Source organism: Passer domesticus, chromosome 9, assembly GCF_036417665.1.
Source record: "Passer domesticus isolate bPasDom1 chromosome 9, bPasDom1.hap1, whole genome shotgun sequence".
In the NCBI taxonomy this organism is placed as follows: domain Eukaryota; kingdom Metazoa; phylum Chordata; class Aves; order Passeriformes; family Passeridae; genus Passer; species Passer domesticus.
Window position 1 is genome coordinate 28,235,998 of NC_087482.1, and position 20,707 is coordinate 28,256,704.

Consider the following 20,707-nt stretch of genomic DNA (forward strand, 5'->3'; position numbering starts at 1 on the left):
AGCAGAATTACATGTCCAGTGCAAATCTCACAGTGAATCAAAGGTAAATTGCAGTAAATAAAATGTGAGGTGAGTTTGCACGTGGGGCAGGGCACGAGGGGATCGTCAGCTCAGGCTCATGGAAACACCACATGTCTCAAAGCACTGGTGACGTGGCACATTAAATACTCACCTGGAATGCTCTACAAAAGTAGAATTAAATACAGATCTTGGGTTCTCAGGGTCTAACCCAGGTGACAGAGCACTCTTCAAGAGAGACCATTCAAAAAAGACTCTAAAGACTCTCACTGAGGCATGAAATGAGTATTTCTGTGATAAACCCTGAGATGTGCAAAAGCCTTCCTAACAAACTGAGAGCCTTTGGTACAAGAGTGAAAAGATGAGGGAAGATCTGTATTTAATGGTTTCTTCAGAGAAGAAGAATTACAGCCATGTAATTTGCTTTTCTCCTGAAGAAATGAACTCCAGCTGTTCATGGATATAATTCCTGGTGGGAGGATGACAACCTCCCCAGAATCCTAAAAGCTGAACATACAGGACTGTGCTCTGCCTGAAGCCAAGAAAGAAGAGAAGAACTTGGCCCAAAAGTTTGTCTTCTCCAAGCAGAAAATAACAAAGAAGAAAAGTCCTCATGGAAATAAATAGTGCATTTTGAATTAAGATGGAACTTTTCCATGACAAAGGAATGCATTTATTTAGAACAATTCAAGCTGCTAAAGAGGAAAAAGGAAACAAAAGTTCATAAGTTAAAAAAATTCCAACACAATATAGGATGCAATCATGTTTTGATTATAGGCCTTCAGGTAGTGGAAAAAAACTGTCCTACATTTGAAGCTTGTCCATAAGGTTGATATTTTTCACACCTGTCTCATTTTTCTCTATGTTCTATACTCTAGAAGGTCCAATTTCTTTTTATGTGTGTGCACAGCAAATAAAAATATCAGTGATTAGCAATTAAAAAAAATTTAAAATCTGATAGTAGCAGAATAGTCCTGGCAGAACAGATACTTCTTCCTGATTTTTAACACAGAACAGATTTTCAGAAGCATTTCTGTTGTCATTTATGTGAGTAGGACCCAGGTCTCATTCCCCTATCTCTAAGCAGGATATTAATTTAAAGAAAAAAAAAAAAAACAAAAAACAAACAAACAAACAAAAAAAAAAACAAAAACAAAAACAAAAACAAAAACACAACCCCAAAACTAAAAAAAACCCCACCTTTCTGTAAGAAATAAACCAGTTTCCATTCCATTTACATGGGGCTACCACAATGTTTTCTATATTAAAAGCTACATGGAAACCATAAAATGAGGTCCTGGCTTTTTATCCAACTTCAGAACCTGTTCCAGGAGTGACTTTCACTGCTGCAAGGTTTGAATTTGTTCAAAAGAAATTTTTTCATGTTTTCTACATGAAAAATGAAGGATGAAAAATACAGTGCAGCACCTCTGTGTGGTTTTTTAGCATCCAAAGAGAAACAATCTTTAAGTAGCAGTTACCCTGTCACCTGTAATTTTTTTTTCAGCTTTTCCTTTTATTTTCAGCACATTCCAGGCAGTTGTTTCCCACCTGGGGCAGATAAAGCAAACTGAATTTCAGGATGAATGAAGCAGAAGAGGAAAGAGTCAGGCTGGGTGTGTAAAATTCTGATAAACATAAGAAGTTTTTGAATCTCCTCACTTCAGAGCGTTTCCATTCTCAGATATGAGGGAACTGGAGAATCTTTCAATAGACAATTAAAAGAGGTGAGATGCGTATTTTTTCTCTGTTTTTTAACTCAGATTATGAAGTCTGGCCTGAAGGTGAACTTGGTGAACTTCCCAAAGGCTGTTAGACCTGCCAAGAGGGTGTGATCAGTCTTGTCTTCCTTCTGAACGAAGAATTTCTGAGAACAGCAACAAAAACTTGGGAAAGAATGCAGAAAACTGTTGGAAAGTCCTGTCTCTATGCAATTTCAGACCCCTTTTAGATCCTCCTCAAACTTGCATATCTATGATAAGCCATTTGTGAAGCTTCACCCCTTAGTGTTCATCTGAGAGAGCTTTCCAGGAAGGAAACCCTTCCATTCAGAGAAGGGGAGCACACAGCCATCCAGAGATTCCCTATTGTATAGTTATCAGAGATTCCCTATTGTATATTTTGTTCTAAATGAACAAAAGGAAGCCAAAAAGAGCATCATAAGTCAATAGCCATTCTCTGGCTCAGTTATGTGCATTTTTCATACACCTTTTCATTGTATGAAATGAAAAAAAAAATTAATTCAAAAAAATTCATTTAAATTTATGTGTGCTTTTTATAGAAACAGAAAATTCCCAGTGGAAATCCCTCCTCTGGTGTCTTGGGTTGAACTCTCTGTTTGAGAGAGGATGTAGATGAAAAAAATCTCTTTAACACTGCAAAATCTCTTTGACTGTGTTGTCAGTTTGGATGGGTTTAAAAGGGAGCACTCCAAGGAAGAAGTGTTGATTGTCTGAAAACAACACCCAGCCTGTTGTAGTTCTTTATTTCAGCAGTGAAGGCTTTGCTGGGAGCTGGGGCCACCTGTCCAAGAGAGACTGAAGAGAAAATAAGGGCAAATAACCCAATTTACAGAACAAGTGTGGAACCTGGTGTTGTTAGGATTGAATGACCAATCTGCTCCTGAGCCCAGAGTTTCATCCTGGTCTGCCATCCCCAGAGATATAAAATGAGGGGATGCTCTACCTTCTTCCTCCACATCTCCAGGAGTGCATTAAACAACAGAGGATTCCTGCAAATCCTGCCAGGCATGCTGAAGATATTCCAGTAATTTCCAGGAGCTCTCCTTTTGCTGGCCTCCTGAGAAATGTGTTATAAGGGAATGAATCCACCTGGATGGGCCCCCTCCAGCAGGGATCAAATTCGACCTAAGTCCATCACTCTCCACTGCACACCTGGGCACTGCTTTGGAATCTGTTGGCCCATTTTCTTTCTTTTTGTCTTTTTTTTTTTTTCTCATTCCACAGATGTGAAATGGATGCAAAAAAATCAAAGTCATTGAGTAAATAAAATTAGAAGAAAAATCACGGAGGTCTCTTGGCAGAGAGGAGGGAGACATCCTACTAGAGGTGCTTCTACAACTAAGAGCAGAAAGGAAACCAAGATGGATGTTAGCAAAGAGACGTAATTCATGTTCATTTGGGTTTAAGTAGTGGAAAAGAATCATTTCTCTGTGAATTAAGTGGACAAAGAGATGCAGAACTAAAAGCTACCTCTCAGACTAGAAAGAGAACTGGAAGGATGTCATTTGCTTTGTGTTGCTCGAAGTTGTTTACACTCACCCCAACCAGAAAGACATCCTGACAGAAGTGCCAACAGACAACACTCCTCCTACAGCCACCAGGGAGAAAAGAATGCACATTTAGAGGTCATCTTTCCCCGAAGATCACCAGTACCTGGGCACTTTTTATCATAACTGAAATTTGAATTTTCTCTAGTGATGAGTGCTCTTGACTCAATGGAGTCAAGATACACAAGCTCAGAGCTGAAGATCCGTATTTAATCACTTACCACAGAACCCTGGGAATTCCCCAGCTCTTAATCTCTATATATTGTATGCTCTGCAGATGCAGCCAAGAGACCTCGCTGCCCTAATTTGACTTCTTTCCATAATTTTTTTCTAAACTCATGGCTGCATCTTCCCCCCTCCCAAAAAAAAAGTTCAGTTTGTAGATGTGAAAAAGCAGAATATGCTGTTTATCTTGGATGGAGACAAAACCCCCAAATCTTCTGAGAGAAAAATCTTCTTTAGAAGATTTTTCAAGAAAAAAAAAAAGATCATTTTCTTAATAATTCACCTCTTTTTCTTGTCAGGCTCATGTAAAACACGCACATCTGATGTGGTGATATCTGTTCTCTGCTGCAAGCTGGCAGAAATACTTGATCTTAGAAAGATCAAGCAGAGCACACCTGAGTGCAATGAAACATTTCACTGCAATGGAAAAGGCAAAATACTTCACATGATTTTCTTCAGCACTCCAGGACAAATTTCACAGCTCCTTAACCTGCACTACATTTAGCACCATGATTCAGTGCAAAGGTCTGGTATATTAAAAAATGCCGTGGATTTTTGTGTTTAGCAAAAGTTGGGGAGAGATATTTCTCAGGAATCATTCCTAATAGCCAACTCTTACACCTCAATATTTAATAGCTGCTTAATTCCTACTAAAATCCAGAACCACATTTTTAATTATCTAATGGGAAATAAAATCAATCCCTTTTAATCGTGATCGATGTGTGGCAGTGCCAGAACTGATTTTTTTTTAAATCAAATTTACATCATACTTCAGACTCAATTTCAATTATTCTGTTAGTGCAGCAATGGCAGCAACAATGTATTTTTTTTTGAGCAAATCAAGCAATACATTTTAGAAAGCTTTCATAACATTCTGCGAGCTGACGTTGGCCAAGCAGCACAATTTTATGAGCTGTCATCACTCTAGGAGAGAAAGAACATCCAGTCACGGTATTCCCAAATCACAGATCCCTGGTTTGGCATTTGATCATTTTATATCTTTTCAGTTTATCTCTTCTGCTGTACACACTCCCTTTGCTCAGTTCCCCTACTTTGTTTTTCATGTTTTTCCTTCAAGAGCAATTAACCAGTGCCATCCTCCACACACACAAACACTCCATGGCTTTCCTGTTAAAGTTATCTTGCCTTGATCTCACATTAATCAGTTCTTTGGATGTTTCTAGACCTTGTGGGCATTTATTTTTAGCATACCTGTGTCTGGATTCTGTTGAGCCCTCGGAACCAGAGGATTTGTCCACGTCGGAGTTCTCTCTCTGCATGATCTATTTCTTCAACATCTTCATTGAGCTCCTCCTCAGGGACCTCCTCCTTCTCAGTGAGCCTCCCTGCCTCCTTTAAAAACTTTAGCCTACTTGTTGGGATGGTTGCAATGACCTAAAATTATAAAAAAGTACTGAAAACATAAGCCTCATTCAAGAGCAACAGTATAACAATCTGCTAATTACAGAAGAGCAATCATATTTTAGTAAGGTCTATAAAGGTGAGCCAAGCCTGTTCCTAACAGCACTTTGCACCTGGACAACTCCGTTTTAGTCTCAAAAATATTTAATTTATTGTGTAAACAATTAGCATGACTTGCGCCACTAAACCACAGTGTGGAGCAGGTTTAAGGCTGGGAAAAGTCTTATCAATAAAAGAAATTGAAAATAAAACAAGATGGAAATATTTCAATGTAATTATGTAAAGAAAACTTAAGCAGATAGATAGCTCTTCAATTCAAGTTTGGGTATTTGTATGGCAATGGGAGGCGAAAATTCATTGTATCTCATGCTGATAAATCTTCTCACACTCCCTCGGTTCATGGATTCAGCTTCCCCTTGTTCCAGCAGCTGGAATGCTTTTCTGGCATTTATCAAAATTGAGTTTTCTGAAAGGTGTGGATCTGGTTGTTGGATTTCTCATAGGGCTTTCTCTCACTCTGTGTCCTTACCACAAATAAATTCTGATTAACTTAACCTCTCTTCTTATTCTGCTTGCCTACCCAAGTGGTCCTTGGAAATAACTAATACAGGGGAATAATCTTTAAAAATTGCAGATACTGTAGCTGGACAATTATCTTAAATCCATTTCAGGGTTACCCTGTTGGGCAGTCATTTTCTCTTTGTTCTGATTCCTTGCATAAAACCAGGAGCAAATCATGGCAATTTGAACAAGACATTACCTGGAGCACACTGAATGCTTAAAGCAAATCTCCTGCAAAGCAAATTTTTAAACCCACTTAGCAAAAACTGCTGCAATTTTCTTTTTTGTCTTCATTTCAGCAGCGAGCAACCACAACTGTGAAGCTCAGATGGATGAAAATGAAGAGAGAACTAAGAGAACTGCCAGAAAATTGGTGAGGAGAGCTTCGGAAAACTGGAATGGATGCAGTGAAGACACATGGAAATGTTCTGGATATTTTCAGGGTGGAAGCAAATCTTTGAGCTTGCTGAGGGTCTCCTTGAGCTTCACAATCCACAAGGCCAGTTTTATCATAATGTTTTAAAGACAGATTGAAAAAAAACAACCCAAAATAACCAAACCAAACCCAGTTTCTACACTACTATAAAACCTTTTTAAAGGGGGTTGAAAAACAAGATGCAAACCTGGAAAATTAATGGTGTGGCACAAGCAAAGACAAAACAGGAGAGAAAAAGAAAGGGGAAATGCTCATCAATTAAATACTTACTGAAAGTCCTTCAGCCTCCCAGCTTTCAAACTACAATGCCAGCACTCTACAGAGAGAAACTACTGGAAACTCTGGGATCTGATGAAAGTGATGGTGATAAAGGATTTTTAAATGAAAATATTCATAAAAATAACTCTACTGGGTCAGAACTGTGTGTGACAGAACGTTCCTCTCTTGCAGCACCTCAGCCAAGCTGATGAGACTCTGCTCTAATTCTTTCCTTAAAGTTTCCTTAATGGCTTTTTTTATTATTCATTTATTTTCTGTATCTGTCAACACCCACTCAGTTCAGGACACAGACTCAATAGATGCAGGTTAAAGAACTAAATATTATTCCCAGAAAAATGATCACAGTTTTAATAAGTTATCAATAATTCTGGGAATGGGATAGAAAATATTTTAGAAAGTCTTGGTTTTCAGAAGGGATGGGAGCTGTTAGAAAACTGTCCCTCCAAGCACATCAAATTGATTTGCTGGGAACTTCTTAAATTCCTTTCAGAAGTGCCTGCTCTGACACCCAAACTTGGAAATCTTGACTGCCTTTCGTGGCTCACCAGAACAGCAGGTTCAGCATGTGGATTAAAAGAAAAATAAGAATAACAAATTTTGTTTGTGCTGAATTAGAATGAGTCAGAGCAGCAGAGAAAAGGCTGAGATAGAAGAGAAGCATCACTGCTAAAGGAAAAGAATTCTCCCTCACTGAATAGCTCCCTGAAGAAAGACCTTGCCACAGACTGTAAATCATGTAAATATGGACATAATTGATTTGTTTTAGCATCCTATTTTCTCTTCTTGTCACTAAATATTGATCACAGAGGTATTTTCTTCCCTTGGTATTTGCTTTCTTCTCAGTGCTAAAACTGTGGAGGTGTTCCAATACCAGTTTTAATTTAATGTCTAAGGTCTCACAATAAACCTGGGGCAAGTAAAGTGGAAAAAAAAAAGCTGATATTAGTATTAGTTCTTGGTGGTTATGTAATAACCATGGATAACAAAGTTTAGAAGCCAAAAAATGGGATCAAAGGCTGTGGGAAATTTTCGCAGCTGAATGAAGCAGTTTGGATTCTTCTCTCTCTCCCTGTCTGACTTCCCCTTCCTCCAAAGGTTAGTATATTTTCCAAACAGTAGGAAAAAAACCCCAATAAATATTTCCTTTCTGAGATTATCAAACTGATTTTAGGTCTTCCTCCTGCAAGGCCTTAAGTCAAATCCCAACCTCAAGCAATTATTACAGCAGAATCATTTAATAGTGATGATATGCATTAAAATGCAGATATGCATTAAAAGCTGTTCTGATTCTGAGCTTTTTCTAAGGAAAACTGAGGCCAAACTTTCAAAAAAAGTTAATTTTCTTTTCCCAGAAGAGAACAAATAATCAGAATTGAAAGCAAGCATTTATTCACTTCAATTCCAGTAGAACCACAGAAGAATTAAATTGCAGTGGGCAATTTCTTGACTCTTCATAGAGGTAAACTGTGGATCTACAAATCTCTTACATCTGAGAGAAAAAAATGTAACTTCATATTTTTCTTTACTGCACAAGGTGGCAACAATTTAAATACCCTGTTAGTGCATTCAGAGGTGAAAAAATGTTATTATTATGAACTTTGTAGCCTGTGTTTGCACATAAAAGAGCAATGTAGAATGTTAACAATATTGATTGTGTGTGTGTATATCACTTCCAGAGAGTTATTCCAAATTTATTTAATATTATCTCATTGACATTTTTTTCTTCATCAATGTATAATTCTATATTAGCCAATGATGACAGAGGATATGGCAGAAATTGAAAAGAAGATGTTAATTTAACTGCCATTTTCTACAGCTATTAAATGCAAAAAAATTATTTTTTTCCATCACACAAAGAATTAGATGGATGGAGAATCACAGTAGAAATATTTTAAAGGCACTGGAATTTTTCCTATAACAGTATCCAGAATGACAATTCCGGAAAGGGAATGAGTTGGCTGACCTAGAACTGGAACTTCATTTCAGCTCCAAAACTTTGCCACATCCTACAGGAGGAATTCTATTCCAGGAAAGGTCACAGTGCATTTGCCTTTGCTGCATTTTTTGGTGACTAAAAGACTGAAGTTGTTGCTCAACATCTTTCACAAAAAAGCCTAACTGAAGATGCCCCTGGTGACTGCACACCCTGCTAGAAAGGAAAGATTTGAAAATTAACAAAAAACCCCAAAGGAACAGAGGGATAAATTATCCTTACTAATAAATCTCTCCTTGAAGCTCTCAGAGAGCGCCTTGGGTTTCAGTGAGGACTGCACTGGGCAGTGAGAGAGGAAATCACAGGAATATCCACAACATCACACCTCTGAATATGCAGCTCCTGAATGCTTACCTGACCCCACACCAGCTCTCCTAAGCCAATAAATACACACCACATCCACTGGTCCAGCTGCAGGGGAGAACAGCTGAATGGTTTTCCTCCAAACTGGACAATTACTATCTATAAAGAGAAGCATGAGGGAAAAGGGGTCAATTTTTTTCAGGGGGAAAAGGCAACAAAACAAAAACAAACACAGCCAGACCAAAATATTAAAAAGAAAAAAGAAAAAAGAAAAAAAAAAGCTGCATAATTTTGGTCCCAAGAAATCCCATCAAACCCCACAAACTTCTGCATCCCAAATTAAAAGTGTGAAAAAGAAACAGAAGAAATAGCAGTTCAGACTGGAGTTCCTCAGCCTCATATTTAATAGTGGTCAGATATGAATAGTCAGGAAAAGGGAACAGGACAGTCCCTGTGTGCTCTCCCAGCTCCTGGTTTATTGACCCTGATCCAGTTCATTTTGGAATGTCCATTGCAAGAGAGGCTCCTCCCTCTGAGTAACATTTTATTGTGTATTTACAGATGTGCTTCATGGAGGGACAGAGGGGACAGAAAACTCTAGATCTGTTGGAGGAAGGGGGTGGGAGAACCCCACAACTTCGGCAGGATAACAACACACAGAGTCTGAGCAGACTGAGAAGGTTTTGCTAACTGCAAATCAGATATTATTGATATTTCTTTTTAATATTGCTGCCGCAAAATCAGGGACCTGAAATGGCATCCAGAGATTTAAATTGTCTGAGTTTTAAACTCATTATTTTGAATTAGATGTTAAAAACCATCACTGTGAAGTTCTGCTCCCATCACTGCTGCCCTTCCTCCAATATTCAGTTTATTCAGGAGTTTCCCTTTTCAAATCTCTGTAGCCCAAGCTCAAACTGCTCTTTCCTCCTCCTTCCTCCTCGCAGGAGAAAGGTGCCAATGCTGAGCTGCCACTACAGAGCTGAGCAGTAACGACGAGATAAAAATAGATTTCTAAATGATAATATCAAATACTATCAAGTACAGGATGGATGCCAGCAAAAGAATGGATGCAGGAGCAGAAGGAGGAATTCTTACAGAAGAAAAATTTGGGGAAAATGTGTATTACTGTGATCATGTTCACTTGTGATGGGACAGCAAACTCAGGAGAGGAACATGAGGAATCACAATCCAGGGGCATTGTTGCTGGGAATACTGAGCAGCATTGGAGGGTGGCATTGAACAGAAGAACAGCTCAGCATCAGTTGTTTGAAGGTATATTTGTCTTTTCAAGGAGTAATAAATAATTGTAAAATGCTTTGCTGGTATGCTATTAAACAATTTCTTTAAAAACCAGTTACAATATCAATAATGGCTGTTATTATTGTACATGCTAAGATTAATTTAAGAATTAACCCAGTTATAAGGATCAAAATTTCTGTTTTATTAGCATGGCTACATAACGTTTTCCATTATTAACACTTGTGCTGATTGAGAAAATACAACCAACCGGGTGGTATTGAGAAAATACAACCAACCAGGTGGTTTACTCTTAAATGGGCTTCCTGCAGCACTTAGATCAAAATTAAAGAAGAAAAAGAAAACACAGAGAAGAAAACCCCAAACAACTTTGTGTTTGATTTTTTTGAGTAGGTTTGTGACAATTTGAGTGATGATTTGTGGTGAACAGTAAGTGTTTCTTGGCCAGAACTTTACCTGAATAGCGAAGGTGCCCAGGACAATAGTGCAAAAAATGGGGTTTCTGAAGATGCCGTCGAAGACGTTCCTCTCGCCGTGGATCTTGCGGGCGTTGATCTCGTTGAAGAGCTGCATCATGACAAAGGTGTTGAAGATGATGGTGTAGTGCTCGGAAGGAGGAGAGTGAAGAGGGGCGTTCCTCCCACTGTCAATCTTAAACATTTTCTCACCTAGGCGAAAGACAAAAATAAAAGTTTTCTCCAGAATGAATCAAACCAATTGATATTCCACTCGTATTCTTCAGCCTTCTCTTGCTCTGCTTTTTCTAGATAAAACCTTTCTTTTACCAATGAGCAAAACATATCTCAACTGAGCAAGAAGCTGTTCAAATGCTGGCTTTTATCTAACAATACCTAACTCCTATCTGACAACACCTACACAATGTTGTCAGTCCTTCTTACCTACCCAAGTAGGAATTACTCTAAGCACTCAATTCTTTCAGGTGCAACAAAATCTTAAGGTCATTGCAAGAGTTTTTGAATCTTCTACAGTGGTTAGAAGACACTCCTCTTCATCAGGTTTTACCCGTTTACTAATCCAGTAACTTCTGCCAGGCATTGAAGGATATCAGTCAAAAAAGACATAGACATTCCTGGTTTTAAAGAGATTTGGGGTTGAGCAGCAGCAGGCACTGCTGTTTAGTTTGATAATGTGGATTTCACTCATAGATCCGACCAATTTTAAAGCAAGATACAACCCATGATAAGTAACCAAAAATGTGGTGAGCTTTGAAAAAATAAAGTTACAATTTTTTTTAATACCACAGCCTGACAGGACCAGACAGTGAATTCTGGATTTCTGATGTCTCAAAGACATTTATGTTTTGTATGTTCAAACACAATGTATTTCTAAAAATAAAAAATAGAAAAACTTGATGTTCTGGTCTCTGAAGAAACCTCCTACAAAAGAAAGGAAGTATTATTTGACCAAAATAGAAATAATTCTCATTAATTCAAAATTTAATTATGGAGGCACTGAGTTTTGCACATCATGTCACTGCAAAGCTGAGCCTTGTGGAGTTTAGAAAGGAAAAGATTATTTCCAAGGCTTATCAGAAAATTGTCTGGGATGTGTCCTTCAAAGTATGCAGGAGTTTTCCAAAGACATACAGGAGCAATTAGAATAGGGGGGGGAAAGCCTGGGTTGCTTTTCATCTGACTCAGTATAAAGTATTTTAAACCATAAAATTCATCAAAAAGCCATTCTAACTCCCCATAAATTTCACAGAAGTTCTTGTTCCAAGATGCATATCACATGAATTACCAAGAGTTTCTTCACCTGTTTTAGAGAACCTGAAATTCCAATTTCCTAATGCAGGCATTCGCAAAATTCCCTGTAAATCTAACAATGTTAGAGACCACCTCTCTTCAGAAACCTGGCAATTTTTTTGGTTTAACTCCATTATGAACAGATCATTGCCTCCTCTGAGCATTCCAGATAAGCTGCCAGATGGCCATAAAGTGGAGAAGACTTTCAGAATGGAGCTGAAAAACCTCCTAAAAATCATAAATTTACATTTGCAGCTTCTCTGGAAGTCTGTGTATAAGGAAAAAAAAAAACAAAACCTGAAAGACAACACATGTGATTTAACAGTGACTACAAAGTGACAAGAAGACAAAACCCAGCTGAAAAAAAATCATCTGTCCTTTGAGAGGGTTCAGTTATTATTGTGGAGGAACAGAATCTATTATTAGCTCCTACTATTCCCTGCAGCAAGAAACATTTCTCCTCCTTCCCTCCCCTCTCCAAAATACAACCTATAAAAAGCATCCATTGCCAGCAAGGCCTGAAGAAGAATCCAGTAATGCAATAAATTAGACTTTTCGCCCCCTTTTAATATCCATTCCAGAAATTAAATGTCAAAGCAGAGTGTTATTTGTATCACTTAACACTGATTACTTATTTTCCATACCACTTAAGATCAACATTATTTCTGGACTGTGCACAACACTTTGCTCTTGGTAAAATGGATCTTGATTTTTATTGTTGTTTGTTTTGTGGGGTTTTTAAAATTTGTTTTTATGTCCCTACTCACCACGACAAGCCTCACAATGAAATCTCAGTATAGAAGCAGCAGGATGGACTCTCCTATTACAGCATAACCTTCCATGCTGTGTTTGGATACAAACTTTTGCCAAAGCCCAAACCTGTATTTTACGAGGGGAAAAAAGCTCAAAGAGGCCATTCCCAAGGTAACAATATATGGAAAGTGACTACAGCATGACATCTTCTGTGCTTCCCATCCCATCAACAAGGATTCATAGGATCACACAGTGACTGGGTTGGAAGAGACCTTCAAGATCATTGAGTCCAGCCCAGTCCTAACACCTCAACTAAACCCTGGCACCAGCCTCTTTTTAAACATATCTGGGGATGGTGACTCCACCACCTCCCAGGACAGGCCATTCCAGAACTGTATCACTCTTTCTGTAAAAAACTTTTTCCTAATATCCAAAAAAAAGTTTCAAGATAACAAAGGCAGGCAATAAGCGCGCATTAACTCGTTACATTTAAAGCATTTTGACACTTCAGCCATACAACCCAGCTGCTCGTGTGCTGAGCACCGAGTCTGGGCAGCTTCTCACCGACAAAGAGCAGGGTGAAGATGAGGGTGAGCTGGTAGACGGCGTGGCCCAGGATGTTTTTCATCATGGTGCGGGAGATGAGCGGCTTGTTGCGGCCGTAGGGCTTGCGCAGCAGCAGTGCCTCGGTCGGCGGCTCCGTGGCCAGCGCCAGCGAGGCGAACGTGTCCATGATCAGGTTCACCCACAGCATCTGCACGGCCTTCAGCGGAGAGTCCTGAGGGGAAAAATCAGGAAGGTTTGTATTTCCCGAGAAAAGCCTGCCTGGGGGTTCATTTTTCTCAAGGGATTTAGAAATTCCCACACTGAGGACCCTTCTTGCGCTTCTGGGACCCTTCTTCCATTCCTTCTGCAGGACCAGGAGCACAATGACCTGAGCAGAGAGAAATTATCTCCCTGCAGGTATTTAATCAACACCATTTGCAACCACAAAACTCATACCAAGCATGACAGTAACTCCTTCTAACATCTATTGCAATGCTCTCCGTTCCTTCATGCATTGTTGCTTGAATTTTCAGCTGAATTTAGATACAACTAGAGAATCCAAGTTTCTCTTGTGGAAGAAAAATTATATTGAAACAGATTAAAAAAGCAACATTTCCTTTATGCTGTCTTTTTTTTTTCAGAGACAGCTTGAAATTATTAAAACTTTATGGAACAATTATGGTGACATCGTGATACATTACACTTAAATAAGATCATTAAGAGTAGTGACATAATAATAACAAAAGCCTGATATTTTGATAAAAATCATCTGAGACTTATTAAATTATATCAAATGTGCAAAATCAAGACAACCTATTCTTTTATTACTAAAAGGAAAGTATATTTGTCATTATGGAAATGGAATGAAAAACCCCAAATCCTGGTATTTAATGCAGGCTGTGGCTTTGGAAGCAGCTCTCCAGTCACTAGAAGGAGCTCTTTCCTCACACAATCCCATAACGTCTGTGGTCATAATACACATGACTTTAGTTCATGTTTAAAAACCCCCAAATTAACTAAAATAAAGCAAAGTTACACAGATCTAAGGAGGATGCTGGACAACCCTTAACGAAGTTTTGATGTGTAACTCACTGGGGCAGCTGTGAAGAGAGAGAAATGTTTCAAGGAGCAAGGGGAGGAAAACCAAAAAAACCCAAACTCCTGTGCCTTTAGACTGTATAAAACAGGCAGCATTAGCAAGGTCTGCTTCCTGTTCCAAACAGATCATTTTTATGAAGGAAAAAAGAATCACCAAATTAATAAGGCATCAACATGACAAATTTCATCATGAAATTGAGTTACTCTGCTCTGTGAAAGCTGGGAGAGGGAGCACTATTTTTATGTATTTCATTACCATGGTGCTGCAGCAACGAAGCCAAAACAATGTAGAGGACAGCATACAAACCAAAGCAAAGCCAACAAAACTCCATGAGAATTCTGCCTGTTTCTTCAAAGGGTTAAATGTTAATTTTTAATGAAATACCATAAAATAACACCCATTCAGTATCCCAAGGACTGATAGAAAACAAGGGTAAGTGCTTTGGTCTCTTGAACATCTGGTTTAGATTTGTTTCTCTCCCTTGAGATAAAATATTATTTCCCCTAAAAACACATTTTTAACACATTTACACTGAATTTGAGGCATTTGATTTATTAAAAAAACCCCAAAACTTTTGACTTATTCAAAGGGATGGAGAAAAGCAACCTCCTGTTTCTCAGTCTTATAGGTTGGGTTCATCACAGCAAGGAGGAAAATTAGCACTTATAGATTCTTGACCTCTTGGTTATGAGTTGCATTAACTGGGTTTATCTGGGAAGCTCAGCTCACTAATTTCTGCAGCTGCAGAAACAGGAAATGTCTTTGTCTTTAGAGATGGCTTAAAAACTAAAGGTGATCAGGACAAACTTCATCCCAAATCAAGACTTCATTCATTTTTATTAACACTGAAGGCCCTAACAAAGAGCACTTGCAGTAAAAAGCAGTTTGTGGCTGGGGCTCACAAGACCCTCAATGGGACACAGGTAAAAAGGAAAGCATCTTTTCTGCTGAAGAATTTTCCTTATCATGTTCTTGCCTGTCTCATTAATAAGTTTGAGCAACCTTCTCTGCTTTGATCTGTTACAAAAACTCAATTTCCACTTCACACGCTGAATTCTCTGTCAATAAAACCAAATTTCCCTGTTAGATTTAATAGATGGAGTCAGAGATTCAGGTGTCTATCAGAGCCTGCCATATTCCCAGCAGAACAGGAAAGGCAGGGTATTTCAGTCTCTAAATCACACAACTGTAATTGGCAGTCATCAGTTTTGGCAACAACATGTTCTCACCATTTCACACTGCCAATCACCTTGGGTGGCTGTGGTGCCCCTAATAATTATCTATTATTGGCAGTGCTACACTGCTCAGTGGAGTGTGAGAGCTCATTCCAGGCTGAAGCCAAAACATTAAATACACATTAGTCTGGGCAGGCAGTGGAATGAAATTTCCACTGTAACTCTATCTGATTTCTGATTAGTTGGTGGAAACTGAGGGAAATACATATCAGCTAAGGAGCTTAGGCTTCCACTGCAGATTTTAGTCACTTATGGAAGTGGGATGCAAATCAACCTTCTTTTCTTTGTGTTTTAGCCACTAACTGACGGGCCAATAATTCTTAATTCCCTCTCTGAAAACTTTGGGGATGTGAACCACCCAAAATCACCACTTATTCATCAAATTCCTTTCACTTGACCTTGGAATAGGTTAGCCTTGGCCTAGAGGTAAAAGGAAAATGTCCCTTAAATCAAGTGATGTTACACTTCATCTTGGAAACACTTAAAAGTACAAATTGCCAAAGGCTGGAAATAAACTACAAATCTTTTGTGACATGCAGAGCCTCACAAATTTTAGAGCTTGTTACTTTTGATTTAGATGACAAGCTGCAAGGGAACAAAAAGGTATTTTCACCCTTACCTCTTTACTCCTGTTTGCCACAGAACACATGCAGGGATTCATTAAAATGAGCATTTCTGGGAGTTACCTTTCTATACATTAATGCAATAAAAGTCCCTGTGCTGCTAGATCACACTGTCTGCTAATTGTATGGAAGTGGCATCCTCAATTCCATTCCCATGCCTTGCCAAAACAAAGCTAAACAGCATAGACTTTGATTTTATATTACAGCTTTTTCAAGTTTGCCAGTGCTATTATTTTAGAATTTGCCAAGTACAGTTCTGCAGTAAAACATTATAACCACGTAAATTACTCCCTTTTACATGTAAGTATAGATCATCCTCATTTTTTTGAACAAGATCTGTAAAAACAATCAGTGATTCATGCAGCAGTTCATTGCTACAGTGCCTTTTAATTAACATTTAATTTTCCAAACATAATGTCCTATGGAGTCACTGTTTTCAGCTCCTAATGTCTGCTAAAACACTAAGTCTCTCTCAAAGTGCAAGAATAATAATTTGAATGTAAAATGTTAAAACACAGCCTTTGTCTTCCCTTTTTTCAGTGCAGTCCTTTTGAAGAGTTACAATTGCCTCAACAGTTGGAGCCACAGACCGAACCTGGCACAGAGAGAAACCCTCTTGCTTCATGGCTCCAGTAAAAAACTGTTTCCATTTGACTGAGCTGCATTTTAAAATCTTCATTTTTTTCATAGCCAGATCACTGTGGACAGCTCCAAGTGTAATGAGCTGGTATCCTCTGGGTGCTGTGTGGTTTTTGGGGACAGGGAGCGGGGTGAGCCCACACAGGGCTCTATAGGACACCCAGAGATGTGGAGCAGTGACTCACTGCAAGCACAAAACTCACAAGAATCGTAGGCAGAGCTCCAAGAACCACCCTCACTGCATCAATCAGGGGCTCTGCAAAACTCTTATTCAGAGAATGAAGTCAGAATATAAAAGTTTGTAGCTCATAAATCCACTGGGAAAAACAAATGATGGGTTTGAGCTGAGGCATTGGCTGCAGAAGAGAAAGGACAATTCTACGCAAATTATCAAGACCACCACACCCTGACCACACTAAAGGTGTGCAGTGGGAACCACAGGGAAGGCAGCAAGAGGGAACTGAGTTAGATTAATTAAAAATAAGGTGAATGAGCCCAGCTCAGTGGCACTGAGCCACACAAACCTCTCTGGGAGTAACCAGAGGTGTGAACTCCTCTGGGGTCCGTGCACACACAGACACTGAGCTAAAACCACCCCTGCAGCCCAGGCTGAGGGCTCCTGAGCCAGCTTCCCATCAGAGACTTCTCCAAGCTCTGCTTTCCTGGATGACCCAGATCTCGGAGTGCCTTACGTAATTACAGACTCACAACACACAAGTTCATTATTAGCTGAAAATTCAGATCTTGGGGCTTATAGATTGAGCAGCTGTAAACTGAAACAGGGCCCGTGTAAGTGAGATCCCTTGGAGGGATGGTTGTGGCAGCAGCTGTGCTAAGCTTGTCAGCAGGTGACACTGGATCTGTAATTCTTATGCTGCTTAGAATATGGTTGCTGTCACCTTAACATGACTTCATGCTGGGAACCAGGGGAGACAAGAGAAACAACCATTTGCAGTGGTCCTGTGCATAACAAGTTCTTTGACAGCCCACTGTTTGTCCTGCATAAGCTTTATCTGCCACTGGAGCAGTACAGAGACATTTTGTACACATCACTATCTACTGAAACAGCAAACCAGGACAAAACAGAAACTGTAAATATAGCAGATATTCTCTAAAAGCAGCATCTTCCTGAAGCAGGCATTGAGTAGATGAAAAATAAAATTATATTTGCTTAAGATTAACAGAATTAAACTAAACAGCAGTTCCCTGAAGTGGAATTGGCAAGGACCTTCACTTCATTAATCTACTTGAGGAAAAAAACAGCAGATTATTAAAATGGACACTAATGGTCCCAGGTTCTGCCTAATGTTTTTCTTAAGCCTCTCCATGGGCTTCCCAAGGTGCCCTGGACCAAACAAATCATCTCCTGCGTGGGCAATGCACTCTCTGGATGCCCCTTGGAGGGCTGGCTTCACTCCCACCACACTCACAGAGTCATTAATTAATTCATTAATACAGAATTGCTGTGCTTTCACTTGCAGTCCTGCAGGGAGATGACCACATCCTCATATTTACATGTACACCAGAGCAAGTGCAGATCAAGACTGAATAAAATTAAGCTCATTATGTTGCAAAGCACAAGCCAAGTATTAAAAAAAGATTAGTCCAAGCAAAGATTTTATTATCTTTGTACTTCCTTTAAGCACAAGCCAAAAAGACTAGGTGAGTGTGCTGGTTCCAAACTGCAGAACAGATTACTTGGGAGGTGGCATGAGGAAGAACAGAACAAATGTTATTACCTACAGAGAATTTTTCTCATTCTAGATATGAAATGTCACCAAAAGAACAGCCTGTGTAATGTTCATGAATCTTAATGATGGACTGAAATGATATTCTGTGTGTTAGAGAAAGCCAAACTGATCCCCTAAATCAAAGGAAAACTCAGTCCAGTGAAGACTTTCTTTGTGTTCATTTTGAAGGTCACAGGAGGCTGTGCTGCCTTTTGGAAACTATAGATTTGAGCTCTGTTTGTTTGTTTGCTTGTTAAGGACTAAAGCATTTCAGTCAAAATCTTTCAGTCAGACCTGTGCACATTTCTGTAGATTTGGATGTACATGTGTGCACCTAGACTGTTGCAGGCAGGATTTTTTTGGGAGAGTCCTGCACTTTGTGCTGGAGCTATTTTCATAGCAACCAGAGGGTACAGCATGTTCTCAAGTGCAATTTTTAGCAAAGCTTTCAAGCCAAACAGAATGTCCTTTGGCTGGCTGGAGTCAAAGCCTAACACAATAATGTGCATTTGTGAGGCAAAATCCTTCTTGAATGAGACAGAACCAGGAGCAGCTCGAGATTATTCACACTGAGTGTAAACTGTGGCAAAGGACAGAACTGCTGCCTTTCTGCTTCCATTTCCACTTCAGCTTCCCCCACACCTTTCCTTTGGGTTTGCACCTTTACTGCCAAATTAAGGAATTGCACACAAATCTGCAAAGCAACCCAGGAGTTCCAGGAGGTGTCCCCTGAAACCTTTGAGCAGGGACAACAGACCCAGGGATGGTCTCACAGACCTGGGGGCAAGAGAAATGCACTGGACCTGATCCAAATCCTTCTAGAAGCCAAAGGAATGATTCAGAGGATGAAAAAAGCTCCAGAATTAAAAAGGGGATTATGCTTGTAATGATAATGCACTTCACATCCACTTAGACTTGATTTAAAATAGTTCTTGCACTGATCCAGCAATGTTTAACCTCCTCAGGGATAAAAAATTATTTGGTTAGAAATAGAATGAGTTTCCCTTTGTGCTTCCACACAAAAAATGAAGACGTACTAGGCATTGACCAAGAAATTTCACCTTAAACGTTTCCAGTCAGACTCTGATTGTCAATAAAATCAGTTCCAGTGATGGTGCTGCTATCAGCACCTTGTTCTGGCTGCTTTTGTACCACTTGTAAAAACCTCCCAGAGTTTCAGTCCTCATTCCTGGGTTACCAGCAACAATCATTTCACAGCTGGGCATTTCCTCAATATGCTGGCAAATGTTTCCAAAGGGAAATTCTTCCAACATTGCTGCAACACCACAAATTTTGTCCCTCAGCACAGGCTCAGTGGTGACCAGAAGGGACCTCCAAGGCCCCTGGATGTCAGCCAGGGCACAGGAGAAGTTTGACCTCATGGGTTTGTTAAGGTACCTGGGTTTCTGGTTGCAAGGATCAGTTCCATGATTCCAATGTAAGTTTAGCCTGGAGCAGAGCTGATGATTTATTCATTGCTTTGCTCAGGTGTGCCTGGGCTGAAATGGACCTGCTGAAACAGGTATGGGCATCTGGGTGATGCACCATGAGGGAAGCATCAGCTTTCCCGCAGTGCATCCCAGTCCAGGGGGACATTTTGTGACAGCACTTGTCTGCAGCATCTAAAATATACTTTATTTTAGGGACTGACAGTATGAAAAACAACATTTTGTTATTTCCTCATTAAAACAAAAACCTTACACTGTACTGCATATATCCTGTTTACTCTCTAGAGGAAAAAAAATGCAATTTTATTGCCCAAATAATTATAATTTGAGAAAAAAACATGTTTGCTTTGAGATATGCTTCTTGTAAATGACCTGGATGTGTTGCATCTGCACCAGGATTGCAATGAAGGATTAATGGATTGCAAGAAAGAGAGGTCTAAGTCCAACTCTATGTGTCATTTAATTGGTTTGTCATCTGCATCTGGAATTAAAAATAACTGCCTGAAAGCAACAAAATAATTTTCTCAGTCAAAAAGATTGGGGTTACTTCCATGGGTCAGCACTGCTGTCTTGAAAATAACCTCATTCTACAATGCATTAAAAATATATATTTATTAGTGAAGTATTCTGAGAGGAAAAGGCAAATTCACATAACCTGCTCCTTTCCCAACCCATGGTGTTTACTGTTTGACCATCACAGGCTCAGGGATGACAACACTGAGGGAAGTAAAAATGCTCCGAAAAGTGGGTTCCTTTGGGAAAAAAAATTTATTAATCCAGCTTGACATCAGCAGCCCTTTACCCCTCAGCAGCCTGATCCTTGGAATGCTCAGGAGAATTTCCAAAGGTTTTGATGCCATGACAATTTTTTGTCTTTTCTTTTTATACCTTTTATCTATCCTCAGTGCCCTTAGCATGCATACTTCTAATTCCTTAAGTCTGATAACTTAACATAGTCCTGGCATTCTATTAAGCCAGAAAACCAAACATCCTAAAGGCCTCAGAGTTAGAGGCCAGAAAGCCCGACACTATCCTGAAAAACCAAGGTCTCCTCTCAAATACATCCCATACACTAAGATTAA

At 39.4% G+C, this 20,707-nt stretch overlaps 1 protein-coding gene across 15 annotated transcripts in view; it reads right to left on the reverse strand.

Moving 5' to 3' along the window:
- The window catches only part of ATP2B2 (ATPase plasma membrane Ca2+ transporting 2), a 391,446-nt gene that overhangs the window by 13,699 nt on the left and 357,040 nt on the right, over window positions 1-20,707 (reverse strand). For all 15 annotated transcript variants that reach the window (XM_064432245.1, XM_064432232.1, XM_064432231.1 and 12 more), the window contains 4 exons: window positions 12,870-13,083; window positions 10,243-10,454; window positions 8,578-8,685; window positions 4,745-4,927 (listed from right to left, as the gene is read on the reverse strand). In XM_064432245.1, the coding sequence (XP_064288315.1) occupies window positions 4,745-4,927; window positions 8,578-8,685; window positions 10,243-10,454; window positions 12,870-13,083 (717 nt within the window). The remainder of the gene's footprint in view (window positions 1-4,744; window positions 4,928-8,577; window positions 8,686-10,242; window positions 10,455-12,869; window positions 13,084-20,707) is intronic.